The sequence below is a fragment of the Orbicella faveolata genome, unplaced genomic scaffold (genome assembly GCF_042242905.1).
Source record: "Orbicella faveolata isolate gen_17 unplaced genomic scaffold, um_ofav_v1 contig_47, whole genome shotgun sequence".
In the NCBI taxonomy this organism is placed as follows: Eukaryota; Metazoa; Cnidaria; class Anthozoa; order Scleractinia; family Merulinidae; genus Orbicella; species Orbicella faveolata.
The window spans coordinates 24,031,914-24,057,816 of record NW_028301577.1 but is presented as its reverse complement, the minus strand read 5'-3'; the positions used below and the strand labels follow the sequence as shown (position 1 = coordinate 24,057,816).

Here is a 25,903-nt window from a genome sequence, read left to right as displayed (position 1 = left end):
CAATAAAAACAGGTTTGATGGATGGGCTTTCTAAAGAGTTTATCACTTACATTAAGAGTCGATTCACAAGGCCATCAGTGTCTTCGCTCCAACTTTTAATTACAGTCTTGCATGACGATTGATCTGTCAAAGTTTGCAATCACCTTTTTATTTTTCTTGCGTCGTTGTGTTGATTTATATACACCTCTTTTCATTTTGGAACCAAACACATTTACTGTAGCCCGCTTTAAAAAAATTGGTTTAATTTTGAATTCTGCTGAAAAGCCATTAGCCTGAGCTGACGACTAATGCATATGACTTTTCAATAATTCATATCGGGCGCGTTAATTTCCTCAATCCACATTTCATTACATTAATTCGTTTATTTTCGCTTCGCCAATTTATCTTCGGTTCTTTCTTAAAACTCATGACTAACACGCTATTAAACCAGTTCGGGAACAGAAACTAGCAAAGAAAAACAGCTAACAGTTTTCGGTAAGTTTTAAATGAAATGATGCCCTTTGGCGTAAATCGCCCATGTGTAGTAGAGTGTGCAATGTTTACTGCTTTGTTCTGTTCTGTTATACCTTGCTCGTCATACATTTTAAAGCGGACTAATGTCTCCCAGGTGAGGCAGTGTTCTGGCAGACATCTTGACTGGTAAGTCAAACGCATTGCGAATAAGTTACATCAACACAGAAACATTGAGTTGATTTTGGCCGGGTCATGATTATTTCCTTGTAATAAGTTTAGCCACGTCCTCTAGAAAAACTTTACATCAAGCGGAAAGATTATTATTCTGCAGAGATTTATGGATTCATATTTATCGTAAGCAGACGTTGGAAAATGACAAATTGGCTTCTCGTATCAGCAAGTTTAATCAGACAAAATTCAACAGAGTTTTATTTAGAATGCTACCCACTGAAGTCCACATGCTGAGAGAAACCACTGGTTCTGAAAAACAAGTGTTGATATCACTTCTCTTGACAATAGCCTTCAGAGCTGTTTTCATCAACATTTTTAAATATTTGTTTGTTTCAAGGAGTGCTAGAGAAACGTCCTGCTATAATAGTTATTGTTTTCATTAAAGTTGAGAAAATAAAGGCAAAACTCAGCGAAAATCGGCGTGCGCGAGGAACAGATGTTGTTCAGTGCAGCTCCCAATGAATGAGTTATCTGATCAGGGTCTGATCATCACAATAATTTCAATTCTGGCATTAATTTATTAGGCGTGAAAACTTTTATCTCAACTCATTCTTAATATTTAAGGAATATCCTACTATTAAGTGATGTTATCTTGATGTTTACGAGCTAACGGTATATAGAAGAGATCATTAATAGCTCACTTCGTTACTGATTAAAGCTCACTGTACCGAACAAAGCAACTCTTAAAGTAACGCTTCCAAAGGGCAGATAAAGATTCCCCAATGATTGCTAGCGATTTGGATTTAAGGTAACATGAAATGTCACTGCTGAAATCATACTTTATTGACTAGAAAGAACCAAAATCGTTTTGTTTGTTTTCACAGGAGAAAAGATCAATCTTTTGTGCTCGGTTTGTTTTGAAAACAAGAGCACTCAACCAGCAAAACACCCAACTAAATTGCGCATACATAAAACCGACCCCTCAAGGCTGCGCGGAAAAAATACAAAATTTGCCAAAGACAGCACGTCTTCCTGTTTGAAAAGGAAAGGATGTTTATTTTTCAACACTCTGTTAAATACTGATGAGGAGTTGCTTGACAAGTGCTATAATGAAGATTTAAGGGAAAACATTGTGGTAATCCTTCGCATAAGTAAGTGGCCTGCATTTGAAATCCAGATTCCTAGCTCAGCAGGGGATAGTGGATTGGTTGCTTTGCTGTTTATAGTAAGTCAACACTAAAGTAATATTACTTGCTTAAAAATGTCTCAGCCTAGCATTGGAATCTTAACTCTTCGTCCGTAAAAAGTACATTTTTCCATCTTCAATTTGTTTTAAGTTTTCAGTTCAGTATGTACTACAGCTTTTCATCGTCAGCTGGGAAAATCACAAACGTCCTTTTCCCTTTTTGTTTCCTTTTTTGTAAATAACACTTATTACGTGTCCGGTGGCATACTGACACTATGACAAAACGAACTGAATATGACAGAAAATCGATAAGTTGAATTATGAAAATAAAACGGCCAGGCATTCAGTCAAGCATGAATCAAAGAGAAAGTAGATATAATAGACATAAACAACAAATGCCAAAGAATAAGAGTAAAATGCAATTAAATCGACAAAGACGAAATAACATACACATAAATGCTCTTCAGTCTAATCAAAAAAGGATTGCAACAGTGATGATTTTAGATAACATTTTGCACCTCATTAAAAATTCTCTTTTGAATTTATTTTTTCTCTAATTAGAGCAACGGTAATTTTTTTATTTTGTTTTTCATGGTTTACCATACGGTACCCGATCCTAAGAGTTTTCTTTCGGACTGCATTTTCGTCTTATTTGAGTTCATCCACTTATAGACTATTAATGGAGCAAGAATCCCGTTCACTGTTCTCGGCTTCTCCTTTGTCTTCCAGTTAGTTCATTCAACATTGGAATTTCTACTGTAGCCGAGTTTGGTGCCGCACCGCAGATTATGTTTAGAGCTACTTCAGCAATACATTGTCAGTAACCGTAAAAATTGTAAGAATAATATTCTATGGTTTTCATTTCGTTTATCGATATACAGCGGCAGACTTATTTGCAATCTATACATACAATTTGTAAGTGCATAGCCTCGAGTGGTTCAAGATTGTATTCCTCAAATGGAGCGTGTTTAAAACACGAAATGACGAATGGCACTACGAGTAACAGCCAAGGTGGAATACGGGTGTCCGTAGGGGTTACTCTTACAATTATTGGGAGTAAACTGTCGAGTGAGTGATATTTAGGCTAACCTGAGGGCTATTTGGGCTAACCGTGGTGCCATTTCGTCATTTCGTCGCGCGTTTCGTGTTTTAATAACGCCCCCCTCAAATGATAGTTATTCGCCAATTGTTTGAATTTCTTTCTGTGTCAGATTTGAAAGTGTTTGTGATTACTTTACAATATCCTGTGGTTTTTGGGAAGTGTAGGTATTCAAAACACTTTGTGATGTATTGTTAGCTAGCTGAATACAATCACCGAAAAATGTTAACATCAGCTCTCTCAGAGCGACATGATGGGGCAATGTTCTTAGGCTTGTAAGACCTGTTACTGTTAATGCTAATAAATCCAGCAAAAACATGAACAAAAACGGTTCATACCGCAAGTTCGCAGGGTTAAAGTGATTCCTTCATAATGTCAGGTCGGAAAAGAATGGTGGAGAGATGTTTTCTTTCCAGTCCATCAGACGAATCTTGACAAATTGATTTTTTTTTGTCGTCTTCTTTCATCCCTGCTATATTAGGGTTGTCAATCAGTCGGGGACAGCTTATGCCCCGAAACGGACACTGCACACAGAAGTGACCATGAAGTGTGTGCAATACTGTTATTAAAGAATGCTTTTAATTCTCTGCTTATTTAATAGATTAAACCAAATGCGTACATACAAAAGCTGCTTACATAGGCTATTATAAGCTTTATTGGAAAGAAATACACGAGGAGTTGACGTGCTGGGGAGCTAGACGCCTGAAGCCAACGAAGCTCGTTCAAATATAAGGTGTTCCAGTTCAAATCGAATTCATCAAGGATCGTGTGATCGGAGTTTTTTTCTTCGTTGTTCTATCACCACAAAGGCAAAGAACGGCGTTTTAACTCGTGCTGTGCAAATAAGCAAATTGCTCTCTAATGCAACCTAATCACTCATTTTCCGGTAGGACACTTCTAAGCCGATATGATAACCGAAAGTGACTTCAAGTGATGGAAAGCCGAACTTATCAATTTTACTCCCAGATTGTAAAAATCCATGTTAGTTGAGTTTCGGTGACAGACTTAGAAGCGCTTGAGAACAGGGAATAAAACTCCAGGGAGACTGGAGTACTCTTCTCAGGAATGCTGTTGATTTTAGAGTGGCAGGCTTTGGCAGAAAACATCAATTCAATAATGGGCTTTTTATAGTTGTAGCATTCTTAAGGGAGTTTCCAAGAGCAACTCTGACATTTGCGATATCGTCTTTCGTAAACGCCACGACCCTTATTCTAACCTCTAGGCTTTATCTTGTTGCCAAACAGCACCGAGACATCCCAGCTACAAAGTCGTCGACACCGTGAGTTGAGTCAGTCAAAATTTGATCACTTTCCTATACAGGGAACTAAAAAACACATACTTTCAAGACGGTGAGTTTCTTGGTCTTTATTTGTTTTTCCATTGGCACAAGTTTTCGCAAATAGTTGTCAGTACATGTTATCTGGTTTATCGCTTATGAAGCAGAGATCTTCTTAGCATCTGATGTTTTTTATGTGCGTAACTTGAAAAGAAAAACTCTATCTCCTCAAATAAAGCGCTTTTTTCGTAGATAATGTTCTTAAGGTTTCTGGTGAGTTTGATTTAGTTTAGACACACTTTAGTTCTCGGGCCTGGGACTTGACTGCGCAAGTACAAACCTCTGTCAGTAGTGACCGTGCAGTATTCTCCGCGCTGTCTCTCCATCGATCTATTATTTCAATACACTTAAATCGTAGTCAACTGTAACAATCGAGAACAGCTACCTGTAAAGGTTACTCCTAGAACTAGAGAGTAGTATAAGCCATTATCTATTTATCTGTTAACCACGGCTCTCAATCCATCGTAACTACTTTGAAACTGAATATGTTCATCATTAAACGCAATATATACTTGTCACTCTATTGAGAGCCAAACACTAGCGATACCAGCCAATAGTTTTTGTCACTTGACCATTATAACCTGCTGAGGGTCGCGTTCTAGCTTGGAATTTTTGGGGGTACACAATTTATGTCGATTTTTGAAACGAAGCGTTTGAAAGCCAATCTGATCTTAATTAAAATACCAACGACCTTCAAACCGATTTCAGTTCCGCCTGATCACTTATCTCAGTGGAACACTTCTTTAGTTCTTTTTCTTGAATTGAGTCAATCGCATTCTACTTGATGGTGATTTGTCTGAAACAGTGACTATTTTCATCCATCGACTATCGCAACTCCAGAAAAATTTTAAAAAAGCTATACCTGTATTTCTGTATTGTCGACTTATGTGCATGGTGACCCGGAGCTTAGACACACAGGAAAGTAAGGATTAGCTTAATACAGAGATAACGTTCTTATCTTATTTTTTATGGCACGCAAACACTCCAAAGTGTTTTTAAAATATACACCGAAGCTATAATGAAAAACTGTTTTCTGAAGGAAAGATAATGCAAAGAGTGAGATAAAGAAAAGTCTACAAAGTAAAAGTAATTTTCGATTGCGTGCAAGCTTTTAGATCTTCGACATATTCTCTGTTTTTTTTTTTTTTGTTTTGTTTTTTTGTCTATACATGCTCCGACAACACGTGCGCTTGAAATAAGTTCAAGATAACGAAACGTAACCTAAAGTGCATTTATAGAACTTTTCTCAAAGTTTATTTTTATGGAAGTCCCACTGGAATGCCTTTTACAGTAAATAAGTTCAAGATACGAATGCTTTATAGCACACTCTGACGTCTGAGAAGGTCTATTTTGTGGTTCATTAGTTGAAGAACAGAGACGGGCTTTTTAGTACAACTCGTAAATATCTTCAAGAATGTGTTATAACTCTTTTATCAGTCGCGCGCATTAGTCTTTTAAGACCTTAGTAGTGTTTAACCTCAAGCATGTTTTAAGCGTAACTCCAGTCTCCGTAGCAAGTTACACGCTTATCACGTGACAGCGTAATGTGTGTTTGCACAAGCCCAAAGTCTGGCTGGGATGTTAACACTTTCCAAGATGTTCTTGTTATTTTGTGAAGCGATAGCCTGCAGTACAGGCGGATTAGCGGGCTCTAGCGCGATACACGAGCGCGCGCGAAGCGCGAGAAAGAGCGCGAAGCGCGAGAAAGAGCGCGAAGCGCGAGGCGAGAAAAATGATGATTTTTCTCGCCTCGCGCTTCGGGCTCGTTCTCGCGTTTCGCGCGCACTCGTGTATCGCGCTAGAGCCCGCTAATCCGCCTGTACTGCAGGCTAGTGAAGCGATTACAGCGTATCCAATTTGTTGCAGCCTTCAAGTTTCGTCACTAGGGAGGGGGGAGATATATAACCAACTTTGTTCTCAAACTTGAGCGACTACCGATCAGGGGGGAGAAACTAGTATCTAGTGAAAATAGTTTTTGAAGCTATACGTTGCTTAAAAACACCCGCATCTTTCGCTGTAGCTCGACAACCAAACTCGAGTCAACATCTATTAAATCTGCTGAGGAACTTTTCAAGATGCCGCCTCGAGCTTATTCAATACCTTCTCCCAGTAAAAGAAATTTTACCGACTTTAATCGACTTCTCGTTGAGAGCATTTTAATTTTATTTATACATATACATTTTTCACTCATATTTTAGCATGATTGAATATAACTTATTTTATCATCTGTTGTTGATTTTGTCAGTAGTTAGAAATTTTCCGCTACTTGTTCCGCTCCGGTCTCGTTCCTTCCCAAGAGGTAACTTTTCCATGGGTAAGCGCGGGCTCACTTCCCGAAACAGCGGCTGGTAATGGACCCTAAGTTAGCTGTTGAAGAAACCCTTCCCGTGGAAACTCTGCCAACAAACCGTTATTATCATTATATTTTTATTATGTCGTAACCGTGTTCATTCGTTGAATAAGGTATAAACTGAAAGTGAGCCAGGCTGATTTCTGCACAGTTTCCTAAGGACACGCATTTAGCTTTCCATTACCCGAGGTTATTATTTCCAGAATTTTAGGACTTTTAGCCAATGCATAATCAAATTCTTTTTAATTGCGGTTAACAGACTTATTACTATTGGGTTAGGTGATACCTGCATGCATCTAACCCCTAACCTCTTTACTAAAAGAAGCTCAACCCTCTAACAGCAGTACCACACGCTCTGGAGTTAGTCAAAGCGAAATTTTGTCACAGTTTTTAGCACAGTCAAATAAGAAGTATTTGAGATATGCCATGTCGTGCATAGTGAGATCAACAGACCCTTATCACACTTCACACAAGTGTTATTTAAGTATAATTTGGCTACTCGTCAAGATAATCCTCAAAGTGAACACTTTGAGCTATGTGTAATCACTTTGCTCTGAAAACAGAAGACACAGAAGAATGCCACTCCCCAAATTAATGTTTCATTAACTTGTATCTCGACTCTTCTTTCATTTCCCATGATCTCGTTCGCATGGCGTAATGCTTATGATCCTGTTGACTTTCGGAAATTTGCTAAATTCATTTTGGCTTGGCTATTTCAGTCATCAGGTTAAATACGAGATTTATTCACTTTGAACGCAGCATACTGCCATGCATGTCTGTTTCATTTCATCTTCAACGTGTCCTTAGAAATCCTCAGAACTTGCACAAATTATCTTTCTGGTATGTCTTCAACATTGGAAGTAAATTTATATGAACTACAGTAAACCTCAAAGCTGGCGAAGCTTTTCATTCAACAAAAAATAGTCGATGGTGCTCCTTACTATAGGAACTCTAGATATCTTTTGTCCTTTCGTGTTTTAAACTGATTTTCCTAATCCATTATACTTGACCTTTGGATGCCCATGAAATTTCTCGAATCCTTTTTAAGATTGATCAATTCAAATCGCTGATAGCTAGGATACATTTGGCTCACTGATGAATTTTCCAACTACAAGCAGTTCGTTATGATGACCTGGAGAGCTCACAGCTTCCTTCCTACGCTCGAGCCAATACTCTTCCGGCCCACGAACATCACCAACTTACTCAAAGAGATGTTTAAAGGCAATATCTCCCGGGCTACTGATGACTTTCGTCACTTGCCTGAGTAACAGTGCATTGAGCTGTAAGGAGAAATTGCATGTCGATCTACTTTTCATACAATTATCCTCTTCAGTTGGACGTTTATCTTTATTCAGTATTACATATATCGTTGACCTTACTATCAGTTACAAGTCAATTGCTCACTGTCGAGATGGTCTTCCCGGTTTCAATTCCGCTTTTAGGATTAAGACTAAGTCGTGACACCGAATAACGAATGTGGGTTCTTGCATTAAAGTTTAGACTGCTGGGGCTGACAGACAGGAGAATTTTCGGGGTAAGCATTCTGATCTGTATTCTCTCCCACTCCTCTTCAAGCACTCCGACCCGACAGTATGTCGGCAAAACAAGCAGTGGAACGAAAAGAACAGAGGATTTACAAGGGGCTAAATACCTTTACACTATCTTCGATGATACTTTTAGAAAGTTCAATCAAAATGTCGAGTGCTTTATCCCAGCAGATTTGAGTTGAGCTGAAGTACGATCCGGTTTTGTTTCCAGGAGGAAATGTTTAAGGCCATGGCGTTGCAACCTTTTTACTTTGAATACCGTGCTCGCGTTGAAGATTTTACCTTTTTAGTCCTTTTAGTGTAATATGGAGCAATCCTTTATGACGGCACCATATTTTTATTTTATTTGCCTTACAATTATCATTAAAGATGTAGAAAACAGAGAAACTATTTCGACTAACAAGCAGCATGTCCTCCGAAAATAACTGCGACTGCACCCCCCGGAATCTTATCAAGGAACACTGAAGTCGGCAAATCATATAACATTCCATAGATCAGATATTGTCAAGTGGTGTTATGAAATTTGGAGGTATTTTAATGTGAGCGTGGGCAGGAAAGTTTCAATGATTGGTCTTATCTCTGTCCGATTTTAAGTAGCACGGCAGTCTTTGTTCTACTCTGTATGACTCCACAGTTTACCTGATGATGATTTTTTAAAGGAACAATTAAGAGAGGGATATTAGGAACATGTGTTGCTGGTGACGCAAAAATGACGTGTTCGTAATCTCTTGACAGTTCCCACTTCTCCTTTCGACGGATTAGAGGGCAAAGCGTCTCCGTTCTGTGCAACTGTTGGGACTGGATACACGTTACAATCACGCTCTTAGATTCGACAAAACCAAGCAGTTGTTCCTGGCTAAGGGTGATTCCTAATCTGCAAAGCAACCGGGGAAATCTTCAGAGATTTAAAACATCACTGATAGGTATGCAGCGCGGCTATGTGTAAACACAGTTTAATGTTTATTTGTTTATTCTTCACAGTTTAACGGCAGAGTCCTCATGTTAAGATTATATTTAAAGTGTTTTCTTTCCGTTATCGACGTTTACACTGCTAGAGGATGAACCGTTGGACTGACTTTCGCTCGGGTTGTATTGCGTTTGAGATTTACTCAGTGAAATTTTACCCCTCGTGAAGGTCATTATGCCATTTATAAAGCCAAACTTGACTTCTAGCCTTCTCCTAAAAGCGTCAGTCGTGAATATCATAATAATGATTGAATAAATCGAGGATTTCTCAATCCTTTTGTGATAAAACACCCGGTTAAAAAATTATCGAGATAACGCCTGACATGAATGAAACGGGTTTTAGCAATAACTGGCTGGTCCAACTTTTGACTTTGGGAAATACTTTGCCACAGGTTAGCGACGTTTGTTGCTTTTAACATTTTGTACCTAGTCATAGCTCGCCGTGAATGTATTCTGTTTCTAAATTGTAATTAGTTAGTCATGGTTGATATTCTTAGACCGCGGTATCAGCAGCATTCTGATGTAGACAATCAGTGGAAACGTTTAAGGGGGCGGTATCTACTTAACTCCCTTGGGTGCAGCCAGATCTAACACGATGCTTATGATCTGAGCTGCTGAGCCGGGTGCGTGCAATGTTCAGAGGGATCAGACCGTTATAAATAGTACATTTGTAGCCGAATCACTTGTACATTGTAAATCGGTGATGAAATGCTCTCTCGTGGAGATCTCAGAGTGCGTTTTCCGTCACAGATTCTCCAAGCAGATTAAACTGAGTCTCCAGTGTCAGCAAATGATGTAAAACAGGGCTGGCTGTTGGTGAGACATCCCCGATCAGACTTCAGATAAGGAGCCCTACTCCGACTGCGATTTTATTTATCCCTGTCAATGAAAAAAAGAAAATAAGTAAACCCTATAAAAGGATTAAGGTTAATTTGTTTTAGTGTGCCAGGCTCTCTATCCCATTAAGAGTGATTTCTTCGATTCCGCCTGCATTTGGTGGTCATTGGCTGCAGATAAAAACCATTAGTTTAGAGGGAGGGAATTTGCAAAGTGACGATGAAAAAATAACACCTGGCCGCGGCGGATTGAAAGAGCAGATCGAGTAGACAACACACCGAACACAGCCGAACATAAATGTACCAGCTTAACACAGTGATCTGATCACAGCTAAAACGTCCGTCACAAAGGTGAAAATTTATCCTTAAACGTTTGTTATTGTTCCCGCCGCCACAGTCAAAGGCATCTTACTCACAACCGACCCTGTAAACCAAAACAATTCATGGTGCGATAGTTTAGTCGCGTCTAATTTTCCTGTTTTTGTGACCCTCCTTTGATTGTCTCGTATAAAATATTAAGACCCTGCAGAAAGGTCGAGTGCGAACTTCACACAATTATTAAAATTTTCGCTAAAATCTACACTTTGAAAAAACGCTTTTGATATTTGCATGCGCAATTATCACCGTTTCAATGCCATAAACCATATGTTTTTTGATTGCGTTTTTCTTTCGACAAGTCTGTGTTTGACTATTCCTTCTGTTTGTCAACTGGATTTTTGAGACGGAGTTAACCTGGCTTGGACTTCCTCGTGGTAGAACAGAGGATTGTGCAAGCAGTAACCGAGTGAGAACTTTATCACGCCTTATGTAAACACTTCACAGTCTCGCCTGTTCCCTTTCGTACATCCGGCCAAACCTTTGTGATTTGTGTTCCTCGAAATAGCAACTAGTAAGGTTTAAATACAGGCGTTTAGTGTATGTTTGTGAAACTCTCTAAAGAAGTCTACTATAGTTAGGCGAAACGCATCAGAGAATAAACAAGTATAACAATTCGGCTCCGTCCACAATACACCGGAGAAATTTAAAAACTTTTGAGGAAAACTCATCCGGGAATCACACGGTTATCGTGACGTCATCGTATTTGAAAAGTCCCGTTTTCAAAATGTTTTCCGTCCCCACTAAAACGCAAAGCCGGCGTTTTCAAGTTCCTCTGGTTTGAAGAGCGTTTTCAAAAAGTTCCGTTTTCGTGACGCATTGGTGGGGAAGGTAGGCCCAACCGTAGGAAAAAAGCTGTGTTTTCAAATTTCTCCCGCGTAGTGTAGACGTGGCCTTAGTTTGCAGAGTGCTGCTCACTATTTTACTATTTTTTTAAAAAAATTAGAATGCGTAACAATAATAGCAGAACCGGTGAATCAATAGACCTTTTTTAGCTTGGGTGGTTTGTTTACTCCTTACAGACCACGTGATTATCTCTGGAGAATTTGTTCTTTTATCCATCTAAAAACTATTCATTCATATACAGGCGACTTCTTGAAAAGTTGAAAACGAGACATCACATGGTCTGAAATGGGGCAACAAACCACGCAAGCTAAAAAGGTCTATTGCGAAGTTAATATTGTTTTCAATATGCTGTCTAATCAGCCTCATGCCTCCGAAAATTTCAACCTGTCACATCTAAATTGTATCGATGTAAATAATCTGTCCTTTGTGTCCCCAGTTTTGCGCACATCATTACTAACCGGCAGCCACAAATCAGTACAAATGTATCGTTCAATTCCATATCATAAGACCGAGAGAATGATGTTCGAAACATGAACCTTGCGTTTCTTGTTTTGCTCGATTAGGGATGTTTGGCTGCAAATTTTAAACTGGAAGGCCCACGAGAATAGTTTTAAATTATTTATCTACTTCAGTACACTCTGTAGAGTTCGCGAGATCTTTTCCCACATTACCGTTTAAAATGAATATGTATGCCACCAAACTGCTGAGTTTTAAGCAGTTTTAGCCCTTCGGAAAAAAGACAGCTGCAAGAAAAGGGTTGAACTAAGAAACTCCCACTAACAATAAATTGGTACGCCATCAAACTCCACGACTATCACAAATGTCAGTGTTTTTAAAAATTGACTCCCGAATTTAATTAAATTTTCCATCTATTTTGACAATGTCGGAAGAGATAGTATCTTTATGATGTACCATGTCAGTTTCAGCTCACCATGTGCTTATAAAACAGCGATTTATCACTGCATATTGTCCAATCTACTTTTGATAAATGAGCGTGATATGATATCCTTTCGTTGCATTACTAATTACTCTCGCTGGCCCTGCAGTAATGACTATCTTTTTTTATTCCGTTCTTTAAATTGCCCTTTGCTATTGTTTGGTTTCGAATTTGCATAAATCACAAGTCAATTACACCAGAAAACTTACTGCTAAGTTTCTTTCCTTCAAATTTTTAGCTGGGTTTTTCTTTTTGACAGCTACCCACTAACAGTCTCTTTATTCCGAAAGTTTTTAGACGCCTGAATTTTATTTCGATTAATTAAACGAATTTTATTGCGTACTTTGACGAGCTGTCTTTCTCAATTACCTCTCTGCAGGCTACTCGTCTTCGTTCGCTAATTTTCAAACGTATTTATTCTGTCTGAGCCATGTAAGCCATTTTTTATCACAAATAATAATTGATATGCCTTCAAGCTATCTCGGCGACCAACTGATGCTTCAGTATCGTACACTGCAGTTGTCTGGAGACGCACCAAGCAACAAAGCAGCCAGTGAATCTGTCAAGAGCAACTGACAAGCGTGTTTGCTGAGGGGAACATTTATCACGGAAAACCCACGCTCTTAAATTAGTTCAGCTGCTGAAATTATTAATGAAGGTGGTAAACCTCTCATTAATCTGCCATAGTATGTTCTGCATGGTCGTGAATAAGCTCAGATTTGTCTTCCACTGATGGCGTAATTCATCGCGTCCACTGTTCTGTTTTCAGATCCAAACCACAAGAGAAGAACACTTGAAGAAGTTTTGATCAAACGTTCGAGAATTCGAGATCAGAGGCGTAAGAGGGTCCAGACGTTATCATCATGGCAACAAACAACACATCAGCTGAAGGTGCACTCCTATATGTGATTACATCAGAGTTTATACTTCTCCTCTCATGTTTTCCACGAAAATCTACATTTTTTAGCAATGTCTTAGTTTTAGTTTTGTAATAGCTAAGTTATTCGAAATCCAAGAGGAATTGGTTCTTGGTACACAATTTCCACCAAATTGGATCTGAAGATTGAAATGAGTCAGTTCGGTTTTAGTAATCTGTGCCGGGATGTTCGTTCCGCATAGAGCTGAAGGGAACAGTCGACGAAAGCGATGTTTTCTGAGACAAATCGTTTTAACAGTTTTTAAAGTGGTGTAATAGCTCTTTGTAGCTGCGTCTCTTTTGGGTTGATAGTCAGTCTTTTATTCCCGACTTAACCTTTAACATTAATTAAAACTCCATTTTTTATCTCTAAGAAAATAAGATCACAGTCAAGTGTCCCCCTAAGGCAAACTGCCTCTGATGTTTTTCAGATAAAATTCTAGTTTGCTTTAAAATATACAAGGCGTCGAGTTTGTCTAACTCCATTTGTGCCAGTGTCGCTGTGAATTAAATTTTAATTAAACTTTTGTCATGAGGTGATCAAATTATACATAAAACTACAGAATTTTTGTTCAGTTTGTTGTTCCTTGTCATTTTGTGCGGTCTAAGAGAACGAGAACTTGACGAATTTGAAAAACATTGATGTATCTCCCTATAAGTTGTGTGTATTTTTTCCATAAATTTTTTTGGTACTAAAACAAAATTAATTTCATTACCATACCCAAATTAAGCGAGCGGAGACTGTCATGTTTCTGTGAATACTCATTACAGCCAAGCTAAAAAAACTGACAAGTCTTGAATAATTGAAACCTTTCCGAGCTTTCCTATAGAATACCTCGCAATGCTAATAGGTTTGAGTAAAATGAAAAATCTTGTCGTGTTCTCCGTCAAAGAAGAAAAGAAAAAACGTCCATTAGGAACATTCTTAGCAGCTGCCGATAAAAATTGTTTCCAATCCCAGTTGTCTTTGAATTCACGCTGGCTGTTTCAATAAAAACGTTTTTGTTAAATCTACTTATTATTTTGGATACTACTTATCATATTGGAAAAAGTTTCTCCTGTACATATTTTAGAGAAAGAAAGTTTCTCGAGCTCATTTCCGATATTCTTGTTAATAAAACAAGGCAATAAAGCTCGCCGACCACTATATTGATGGAAAACTAATGTTTATGGTGTTTAATTTCAATGGAACAATGTTGTTTCGTGCTAGCCACAACACACTGGAAAAGAGACAAATCAGTTTTCTAAGTTTGATATTCTTAAATTCTCAATTTCCAAGCAACGTTCTCAATGTTAAATTCAGTTTACTATTTTAAAAATAAACCGGCCAGGTCGAAAAGTAACATTGAAGGTGTGCTAGTTAATTACTGTACAGGTGCTAGTCTCAGGAGGTTAGAAATATTGATTTGATTTTTAAAATCTTCTCAGCGTTCAGTTGTCCTGCCCTGTCTTAGTTTCCAATCAATTTCCCCTTCTTTAACGCTGCTTGAACCTCGGCGAAACAATCTTCCTGATTTGTTTCGAAAGCATTTTTGTAGCTAGGTGAGCTATAGCGAAGGCCTACTGTTAATTTATACTGAATGGTGATTGGTTTAACGTCTGTCGATAGGTTGGGCAAACTCTACAGCATCAACTGTCACAGCGAGAGTTAATGACAACGCCACTGTGTGGATGACAATAGCCTACGTCGTTGTCTTTATCTTCGGTTTCTTTGGTAACGCGTGCATCATCTACATTGTAGCCTCTCATAAGAGAATGAAGAGCACCTTTAACTTCCTGATTGTTAACATGGCCATTGGAGATCTTCTTGTTTCTCTTTTTATTATGCCTTCAGAGGTGAGTAACAGATGTCAGTCAAGTTTAGCCATAAGATACAATTTTAGCCAGGCTCGTTATATGAAAACATGATTCCAAAGGCTAAGAAGCTCAATAGACCTTATCACGGTTTTCGACACCATCTTGACGGGTAGGCAAAGCGGTCAGAAATTACTGTGTTTGTATGGGATTCCGATGGCAAATAACTTTTTCCAAAATTGAATTTTACACAATTTGTGAATCGCAACGTTAAAAAACTAGCTAGAAGATAGTATTCACTAAGTTTGAAGGATATAGCTTGGCTAAAAGACGCTCAGTTAATTTTTCTAATTTTCCATACATTTGTCTGTAAATTTTTTCCCGCGCCGCCGCGTCTACCCACTAACGAGAATTTGCCTGAGGAAGGTATTTCGATCATGACCTTAGATGTGCTGTAGGGCAGGTGAGGATATGAACTGAGTAAAAATAAGTAGGGATTTCGGTCGGGTTATTAGAAAGGTAGAGGACATCTCAGAACTAAGAAAAGGTCGAGCAGCTTGAAAGTTGTTTTTAATCGGTCTAGCAGCCACTACTTTGTCAGGTTTATCTAATTTTGACTGGAAAACACTGACATGATTCATTGTTGGCAGACTTCACTAATATGTCCATGCACCTATCTGTTCTTGTAGGTTAAATTTTTGTACGCTGGCCAGACCTGGATTTTCGGTGGGCTGGGGTCAGTCACGTGTAAGTTTGTGAATTTCTCAGGGGGTCTCTCCATCGCTGCCAGCATCATCACACTTGTGTTCATTTCGCTGGATCGCTACTTCGCGATTCTTCATCCATTTGTCGACGTCCCCGTCATTCGAAACACAAAACTAGTGACGTCCTTGATTTGGATTTCATCGTCGCTGTGTTTCTCGCTGTACCTGGTTCTCTTTGATAGCGTGCCCGCAACCGATGGTTCCCGCTGGGACTGCAGAATGGTTTGGAACTATCTGTCGAGCGACCGTAGCAAACAGTATGAAGTGGCTAGGGCCTATTTTATGACCACGTTTGTGGTGCTCTATTTGATTCCTCTTGCTATCATCGCAGGGTTGTACATTCTTATCGGTCGTCGCCTGTGGTCACGTGAGATTCCAGGAGTCACAACCGCTCATCAAAAACGTCAGAATGAATCGTCTAAGCGGAAGGTATTGCGCATGCTCATCATCGTGGTGGTTACGTTTGCTCTTTGTTGGCTGCCGACTCACATAATGCATTTGCTGGGATACTTTTTCACTGACACATATAAAGCTTTGCTTGCCTTCGGACACGTGGAAACCAGTTTTTACTTTTTGTCACACGCCAATAGTGCCATCAATCCGTGCTTTTATATTTTTCTCAACGAAAGGTTCAACCGTGAATTCAAAAACATTCTCAGATGCTGCTTCTGTCGTCCACGTAAAGAGGATATAAACTCGGTACAATCAGTTTATCAGAAGTCCTCGGCAACCGAAGGAACAATGCTCGTGCACCAACATAGGACTAGCACGTGATTAACAGTACTCACACCAGCTCACACCAAGAATTCGATGGCGTGACCAGTACCGCGTGACTTAGCAGAAGGGTTCTGTAATGTTTCGTGGTTCTGCTAATCACGTGGTAAAGTTTATCAAGTGTTACACTGTTTGTCTGAGCTTACTAGGCAGACAGAAGAAGACATGGTTCTCGTTTGCCGTTGTTGTTGACTTCTCATTGTGTTACAGCTGTGCTTCTTCGCAGCCTGCTTTCGTTTCATGTAAAAACAAGGTACGTACCCTGTCATTGCCTTCAAGAAACTTTGAAACGCAGGAGCTTTCTTTGCTGCAATGCGAGTTCTTCAGGGATGGCATCGATTCCTCTCGCCAAGTTCAAGCGCAGCGTTTGGTTTTCCGACCTTAACAGATGTTCACTGCACTGAGTCCTCTGACTGTTTTTGTCAGTTAGGTTGCTACACAGTGTAAAGTTCACACGAGAGGAAAACTTATGCATGACTAATACTTTGATTCGATAAAAAAGAGTTGGTAATCTTTTAAACCAAAAGAATTTCTCTTTTTCATGAAATGAAACTGTGTAAGTATATCATACCAGCCATTACCATTATCAAGAAATGAGAAAAGGTGGTCTTAATTTTCCAAATTTTGCCACAACAGTTAAAGCGCTCCGTTTAAGCTGGATCAGAAGACTGTTAGAAAAAAACCCTTCTACTGATGCTTGGAAAGCTATTCCAATTGCTTTTTTCGAAAAGTATGGAGGTCTCAACTTCTTACTCAAGTGCAATTACAATACAAAGAAGTTAGACAAAAGTGTATCGTTATTCTACTTAGAAATGCTAGATTACTTTAAGGAATTACGCCAGGTCAACCAAGATAGCTACGAAAGTGACCTCATTCTTTGGAATAACCAAGACATAACCATTGAAGGCAAATCGCTTTTTTGGAAGTGGTGGACCCAAAATGGAATTTATTACATTCAAGATATTTTAAATGAAAATGGTAATTTTCCTACTTTTGAAGAATTTAATCGAAGGTACAAAATGTCTGCAAATTTTTTAAACTTTTTTCAAATCCTTGCATCTATTCCACCGAACATTTGGAACATGCATTTCTGGAGTGTCCTGCTGGCCTAAACTTCTTTCAAAAAGTTCTTACATGGTTTAATAATGAGCACAGAGTTAACTTTACACCATCTAAAATACAGCTACTATTTAAGGACTATGATCTTCTCTCAAATACAAGCCCAAACCTCACCCAGAAGTTTGGGATTTTAGTAGTGCAAACTGAAAAATATTATTATTATTGCAAAATGTTGGAAAAAACTTTCAATTTTCTTGAATTGAAGTCAGCGCTATCTTTGCAATGGAAAGCTGAAAAATGCGAAATTTAAATTAATTAATTCAATTTACATTATATAATCAGTCTCAGTGGCAAAATCAGTCATTAGTGTTTTACTGCTATTGTTATAACATGAATGTAAGAAGCATCAGTAATGGTATTAGTATCGTAACTTAAAAAGGGTTAATGTATTGTTTTGTAGAGTAAATTACGCAAATTTTAGTATTGTAGGTAGCACGTGTAATTACATCGCATTGTTAATTAGAGTAAATAGTGTTAGCAGTGGTATTACTGTTGTAAATAGTTATCACTTCTGTAATTAGTAGTTGTAGTACTGTTGTAAAATAATAAAAAAAAGTAATAATATTAAGAAAAAATACCAGCCATTATGTACCAATAGTACAGTATGTAAGATAACGTAGCCGAAAATTATAAAATGGTCATTCTTGTGAAGGACTGGTGATGTCTGTCAGGCAATAGTTTGCTGTATAAGACTCAAGGACTTCCCTCATGTATGCTCACCGTACCTTAGATTTGTGCCGGACTTGTGCAAAAATAAAATATTGAGGAGATTATTTGTTAAAAATGTGCAGGCATTAAGTGAAGGAACGAGTGACACAAGCCATAGACCTTTTAGTAATAGAGGCAACCAGATCACAGCAATCAAACATAACAAGATCTTTAATTGCAGTGAACCAGTTGCCTGCCACCACGGTAGCCGCGCCGCATCAGCCATTAACTTGGTTACACCAGGTTTGATGGTAATGGCATATCATCCCTGCCCAGTGTTTGACTTTCAACAGTGTATTTAGTGTATTCGAAACAAATATGATGCCATGAACTCTTAGTGACAGTCTACCGAAAACCTTAACTTGTATTGTGCATGCCGTTACATTATTAACATGTATTTTACGTCTCGTTTAAGGTTCAGAGTAGAATCTACAACACGATACAAAAAATTGGAAAATTACCTGTATTGGCTCTACTTTCCTTCTCACATTCCCCTTATATGCTCAATGCTAAGGCCCAGGAAAAGATTTAAACTTCTATAATTTGTTCATTTAAAAACTGATAATGGCAGAAAACGAAAACTGTTAAACGCCTCGTGCGCAGCGTACTTTAAGTTCAAATTAATGCAAACTTAAGTTTATTACAAGTATACTGTATTTTTACAACCTTCCTAGCTAGTTTTCGTCATCAGTTGTAGCTAAATTTCAAATAATTAATTTAGAGTTATAATTAAATTATGGCTTCTACATTAAGACAATTACAAAAGAATTTCGAATAAATTTGTGAAGAGCGCTTTCTTATCACTGTCGAGAGAAATGCCGTTTGTTGAGCTCTGTCAGTGATTGGTCGAAAATTTTCGTTCAATTTTCTGTGACCAATGAGACTAAAGTTGTTGTTCGTCAACCAGATCACTTGCAAAACCATAAGTATTACGAGTCTGCTCACGTGAATTTATCTGATATCAGCCCTGTGTGTTATATCTGCGCTACATATGTTATGTTTTACGACAGTCATAAGAAAGTATATGTTTGGAACTTTCATGTTTTCGAAGCCGTATTATTGTATCATTGTCAAACAGATCTCGACTTTCTTCCCCTGGCGTATGTTAAATAACTGAGCGTTCAACATCCCTAAATTAAATCATTGTTAATGTCAAATAATGGGAAACGGTTTTGAACAGGCTTGGCTTTTGAAATAAGGGAAGCGACGGAATAAAAATTGTGTAATTGCTAACCTGCGATTTTCTCGCCGCGATGAAAATGAAGATGGCCTGAGCACAAGCAATCTATCTTTATCCTGATTTAGTTCACCGGGTTAAAATACTTCCAGTTAACAGGCTCTATACTCGTGTTTTTTCCCATTTATCATATTTATCTTTGGGCGGTGGTAGAGCGCTAAGATTTATTTTTAAATTTAATTTTAACCTCACGATCTTACTGAATCTCCTCACTTCCTTTCTAGACGACAATATAAAGTCGAATGTGGCTTTTAGAAAGATTTCACGCCATAAGATTTCAGTAACTCAAAACTCGATGTCTGTCCTCTAGTACCAATGAAAGTTGGAAATGTGCAAAAGAAACTGGTCATTAAAATATTTCGTTTCTTTAAAGCTTTATCTATACAGCGTCAGTTGATGTCGTACTTAGTTCATACAGGCTTTCTAATATATTTTACTCCGTAATTTCATGTAGCTCTTTGAAATCGTTACGGACTGGGTTTGGGCGGAAAATTACAGCACACTGCTTTTAAGGTGCACAGTCCTTTTCACTCCCAAGAAGAACCCTAATTGATTGAATGAAAATATCTTGGTTTTTTTTTTTTATTATTTTCTCCGTTTCTATTTCGTTTCTTATCTTTTAGAGGATGTGATGGGCTTGTATTTGGAGGACTATTGCGTCTATTAGTTAATTTACCACACTTTTCGTCTTGGTTTACAACTGGGAAAATCTAGATAATTCTAATAATCCATCATTGATATCATTACTCCATGGAGGCCGAACAAGTGTCTTTGTATCAGACCGCATAAGTCAATGTGCCAAATATTACAGACTCTGATACATGAAGCAGATTTTCGTGATCAAAAGAACTGATAATTTAATAACGCGAAAACCATCCAAAAGCCCTACCCGTTAATTTTCTTGCCGCTCTGAAAGGCGACAATTTATTTGATTTTATTTCATGATCAAAAATACAAATTCATATTTCCTTTCTTTAGTTCATTTTCACCAGGCCTGACACAAATACAGGATTGGCAACTTTTATCCTGCTTGACAAACAAACATTCGCATGTAACAATAAATAATGAAGCGAAAGTTGGATTTTCCAGTGGGAAATTCACTAAGTTACGGTTTTCCCACAGACATCGCCTCGGAACAAAAAACTATATTTGCAGAGCGTAAGCAAACACCAAAGCAATATACGAGTTTAATATATGACTCCGGAAAACCTAAGGACATATTATTCAATGGATATTTATTCCGGATTTGAATTCTGCAGCTTTTCTTACAAATTGAATCAAAGAGGCGGGTTGCGATCACATCATTCTGTTTGCTTTTCATATTAAAACAATGAAACACCTGTCTTCTTAGAACCCATAATTCAGTACAACAAGAACAAAAAAAAACTTGACAAAGTATCACGCACTAAAAACAACGCCGCTGGTTTAAGATTGCTGATAAGAAGTGCCATCTCAATTCCGTTTCGTTTTATAGAACTTTAAAAAATTGACATAAATACCGCGCGTTTGGAGGCGGCTGTTCCGAAACTGTGGGTCAACCATCTCAACATCGACCACTGAGGTTTAATTTTCAGCGCAAAAGAAAATTAACTAGACAAAGTTTTTATCTCTTACATGTTGCTTTTAAACCGTTATCTATGCGTCAAATAAGATAATTGGAATAACGCAATAATCACAAAATAAACAATTCTAGATAAGAACGCGTCATTGAGCAGATGGTTCACAACTGTGTCTGAGAAGCAAGCAGTGTAAAATACAGCAAATTTTTAACTTGTTATCTAAATCGGTAAAGCAGTTACTAGATTAAAGTAGTTACTTTAGGCCATTCTTGACAGTGATAGATTCATTCGATAATTAAATCTCGAGTTCATAATGAACAATAGTTTGTAACTTCTAAGGCGGTGGTACCGACTGTATTTCGCTTCATGTGTAATACTAATTGACTTTGACAGAAACCATGTTATTGGTTTGAACACATTTCAATCTTGTTAGGTCAGTTGACCGTTTATTTTTCTCTTTTTTCATAGTATTTATGTTGTGTTTCACTATTACGAACCATATTCAGCAACTGAGTTTGTGGTAGAATCACTAAGTAACCCAGCCACACCCTCCAGTTCAACTTACGCAACGAACCGGCCGTTTTCACACTTTTCAAACCTTTCCAAAATAAATTGCATAATTAACAACCTGCTATTTCAATGAAAGGCCATAAACTTTATCTTATTACATTCCAACTGTATTCGGGCAACTTTATTGAATCCACTTTGATTATTACTTTGGAGAATTATTTTTTTTCAATTAGTTAAGGTTTATGTCAAGGTCTTGGACCATAAAATATCTGAGTTTTCTTTCGAAACTTTCTGATGTCAGTATAACGGACACTAACATTTTACAGTGCGCGGAAACCGATCATGTCTGACCCTAAATATAATACTTAGTTAGACAAATACTGTGTTTAGCGGACTTTTAAAAGCAAAACCCGGTTAAGCTGCTTTATGCATGTACAGGAGTTTTAGCGTTGTATGTTGAGATTCAGATAACAGAAGACTTTTGCAATGCAAGGATTATTAAATGGCACAAACTAGGCGGAAAGCTTATAAGTGAAAAAAAACATTGCATTATATTTTTCGGCTTTCTTTTACAATTAGCTAACAAAATAAGTATGACAACTCTCTGATGCAAGGGTTTCTTGCTAGGACTAATTTTTCAAAAGTGTTTCAAATTGCGCATGTCTCTTGAGACATTTAAGTTTACCAAAAAATTATAAAAAACAGCTCTGAGTTGGGAAACTCGGATCCTTGAAAACTGCAGTCCACCTCAATTGATCTTGTGGTCTTAGGGATGAAATGGTCTGGCATTGGTTGAAACTTTAATTGGATAAATTGACGAACTGTTCATTTCGAAGTTTCAATCATGAATGATAACTAGACATATTTACTTAAAAACCAACCAACTGAAAAGTTCATTTCCTTGTTCCGTTCATCCGCTGAGTTGTCGAGTCCTCTCTGTTCGATATGCCACTGAAAGCTAATCAATTCAAGCAAGTATTTACTCGAAGAACTGCTAGATTAAATACTGTTTGTAATATTTGTGTTCCAATTCTGTGTCGCTTGGTTCACCTGCCATGCCTGGGTACGCTTAGTTTTTGTTTGTTTAAATGAATTTGTCGGCAACTTTATACTTGACCGCTTTGGAATCACAGGCTGGTATTTTATGAACCTCCTAATCCGTTTCGTGCAGGAGACGATCTACATGTTATAATCATTAAATGTTCCAAGATTATCAAGAGCCCTTTGTTCGAGTTGACAGGATCAAAAAAGACTAAAGGCTTGGGTGGGGCCCAACTTACTTTCACCTCGCAGACAAAATGAGAAACTGTATCGAACGGGAACGAACAAAACCTTAAAATATTATTTTCACAATTTAATTAATGAGGCACAATAGCCTAACCACTTTCATCAGTCGAGATGAGTTTTCATAGTCATGTTTTTAGCGTCACATCTAGTTACATGATTTGAAACTCGCTTCGCCAGTCATTCTGATCAAAGAAAACATTATTGATAAGAATCAAAACAGTCCTGCTGACCTAAGCAACACAATCTCTCTGGTTTTATTTCGACCAGAACAATTGAAAACTAAAAAAAACATAATTGGTGAAGCACAAATGCATGACAAAGCTTTTTGTAATCTATGTGCCGAGATGGACGAAATCACATTTGCCTTAAAAAACAATCAATAGCTACAGACGAAAATGCTACAAAATTTATCAGCTAGAGAGCTCTTCAACAGTTTGCGACCATAGTAGATTTTATGACGGCAAAGGATAATAGTATGAATATCACATCAATTCGTTTTATTCTGAGGATTATCAACCAGCCTCGAACTTCACTTCAAAACGGGACCTCAAGTATTGAAAATGACATGGTGCTGTACTTAAGCCAGCTTGTACGTAAAACAAAAGATTAAGTTGTACATACTGAATTGATACAAACGGGCGAACGAAACAAGTTACAACTGGTCAAGCCCGATCAATGGACACTGGTTTCATATGAATAAAGTCAAGTTTTTGTCAAGGAAAGTTATCTAGAACATTGCACCTACGAAGGTAATTAGCAAAATTTAAGCAAGAAGTTGGTCATTTATATATTCTGCCTTTCAGCGAACCCAAAAGATACCTTTTCTTGTGGCTAGTTCAAATCACACAGTTACAGATATTCATCTATAAGGATCGTGTATGGAAAAACATCAAATACATAAAAAAAATATTCAGTTGCTCGCGCTCAACTTGCTCGCTGGGCTGAGTAACAACAGCCCGGTCCAACTGACTGTTGAGAGGCGTTCGCCAAGTAACTGCACCAAAATATGTGCCACAACTGAACGGCGTTAACCGAAAGACAAACTTGTCACGATGGTTATGATAAGAGAACATGCGTTCAAACAAAAAAAGAGAAGGTACAACTAACTAAACTCACCTTACCTCACGGGTGAACAAACCAATGGATGTTTTCCAAGATTCATTTTTCTTCCTTTCTTTGCAGTCCTGGCCTTACATCTTTCAGTTGCGATGGCGTTGATTTAATAGCACAAACATGGCAGCAAACCGGAAAAGACCAAATGAGCGAAGTTTGCGATGTAATTAACAAAATGACATTAGTTTCTTTAAGCCCACATAAAATTTACCGAGAGTGTATCAATAAGTTTCAATAACTTGGGCCTGCCTGCATCAATAGACATCTGCCCTGGCTTTAATTAGATCTGTTAGCAGAGGTTTTGCAAAAGTTGTTACAACGCGTTTCAAATCTCTCTTTGAACTCTGCTTTCAAAAAATGTTTCTTTTTGTGAGAAATTTGTGGGGAAGAACTAAGATTAATTACAGACGTTTTTACTCGTCTGCAAACGGTGATGCTACTAATAAAAAGCTTGCTAATTAACTCTAATTGCCTGACTCGGAAAGTAATTCCAAGACATCGTACCGACTGCTTCGAGTTTTTCCTTTTTCTCTCAATTAACAATAATTTATTTTGTTTTTCTTAACCTAAGATATTGATTTTTGCCTGTTTTATAGTGCCATAGTATGCTTTCTGTCAGGTCCTGTAACGAATGGCCAGAAAATTGAGTGACTTTCGGTTTGAACAGAGAGAAAGCAGCAAATCGACTTCAATAAGAAGTGTTTTTCACATAGCACCTGCCATTTCATGCTGACAAACGTAAAAGCAAACTGTTTTGTGAAACGCCAGCGACGTTTTACTTCTGTGTGACTCCACAGGGTGTCCGCACGAGAGCTAATTTTCAAACACACCTCTTTTTTGTGACCATACAACTAAACACAAATTCAAAACATGTAGGATTTGTTTTAGGTAGCTGATTCACCTTGGCACCCAGTAATTAAGTTAATACACCAGTTACATTGATCTCAATTAATAATATGCCCGCTGAGAACAGTCATGTCAGGGCGGAAATAGCAGATTCAAAAACTTCTACTGCAGACTCGAAATGTAAAATGATTCAATATTTCAGTTAAATTATACGATGTTTCGACACTAAGGAAGACAATTTCAATAGTTTTTCTGTACAGTCAGTACCTGGTGAAAAGGATGTCAGATTTAAAATTTTAATTTTAATTTACACCAGAGAATATTCAGCATGGTTAGATATAGTTGCCACCTCACAAACATGCAGGGCTGTAACACTGATTTTAAATAAATGAAGGATATTATTATTCTATTTCTCAGAATCATGATCAACTGATTTAATACTGAGATAGTCGATCTAGTCTTCTCTGTGATCAGTCCTTGTACTGAAACGAACTGTTTGCCTAGCCTCGTTCCCAAGGGGTTTTCCCATAGAGGGGAAAGACCTGGGAACGAGGTTGACTGTTTGACTTGATCAAGGAGCCTGGTGCTGCATGCGCGGTAATTCTGTATTGTATCTATACGGTTATGTGCGTTATGTAACCCTACACGTAATGAACCTCTATTGCTTTGCATTGGAATTTGAATCAGCCAATAGACCAATTTCTTATATTAAAATTCAGCCTAAAACAATAGACGTCAGTACGAGGCTCTGAGGAATAACTACAGAGTTTGTGGGGTTTATTCCTCAGAGCTTCCTACTAAGGTCTATTTTAATAGATCGAAATTGGTCTATTACACTAGTAGAATCTTCGTGATGGGAAGAGCTATTCAAACAACCGTGAACACTTTGATTTGATTCTGACAGGTCAATTGTGTTCTGACCAGTCACAATAAAGCTCAGGACACGCTTTAATTTCACAACTGCTAAAGTTGTGTGCATAACTGCGATGATCAATCATGTCTTTATATCTTTCTCCGCAGTTCAATTACGTGATCTTTCATATATTCATTTGCAAACATCAAAACCATAAACAAAATTACCTTAAGTAATTGTATTTTTCCTTGTTACACAATAACACTACATAAATTTTCTGTTGTTCACGGTTTTCTAAGTTTCACCGTGAGACTATTAATG

At 37.9% G+C, this 25,903-nt stretch overlaps 1 protein-coding gene and 1 long non-coding RNA gene across 6 annotated transcripts; one reads left to right on the top strand and one right to left on the bottom strand.

Moving 5' to 3' along the window:
• The first annotated feature begins 563 nt into the window (after nucleotides 1–563).
• Nucleotides 564–18,637, top strand: LOC110061129 (substance-P receptor-like). Of its 4 annotated transcripts, XM_020767965.2 has the most exons (5): nucleotides 4,016–4,258; nucleotides 8,878–9,065; nucleotides 12,872–12,993; nucleotides 14,628–14,854; nucleotides 15,502–18,637. In XM_020767965.2, the coding sequence occupies exons 3-5, from the start codon at nucleotides 12,966–12,968 to the stop codon at nucleotides 16,348–16,350; spliced, it is 1,104 nt and encodes a 367-aa protein (XP_020623624.2). In that variant the 5' UTR covers nucleotides 4,016–4,258; nucleotides 8,878–9,065; nucleotides 12,872–12,965; the 3' UTR covers nucleotides 16,351–18,637. The 4 variants fall into 4 exon arrangements, with proteins under 4 accessions (XP_089135117.1, XP_020623624.2, XP_020623626.2 ...); XM_089278991.1 differs by lacking the exons at nucleotides 4,016–4,258; nucleotides 8,878–9,065 and adding an exon at nucleotides 564–639; XM_020767967.2 differs by lacking the exon at nucleotides 8,878–9,065.
• On the bottom strand, nucleotides 9,080–24,322 carry LOC110061130 (uncharacterized). 2 transcript variants are annotated; one of them, XR_002297932.2, is made up of 2 exons: nucleotides 23,887–24,322; nucleotides 9,080–9,987 (listed from the first exon to the last, which is right to left on the bottom strand). It is a non-coding gene; the product is annotated as an uncharacterized LOC110061130 (long non-coding RNA). The 2 variants fall into 2 exon arrangements; XR_002297931.2 differs by having other exon boundaries at nucleotides 23,892–24,322.
• Nucleotides 24,323–25,903: the final 1,581 nt, after the last annotated feature.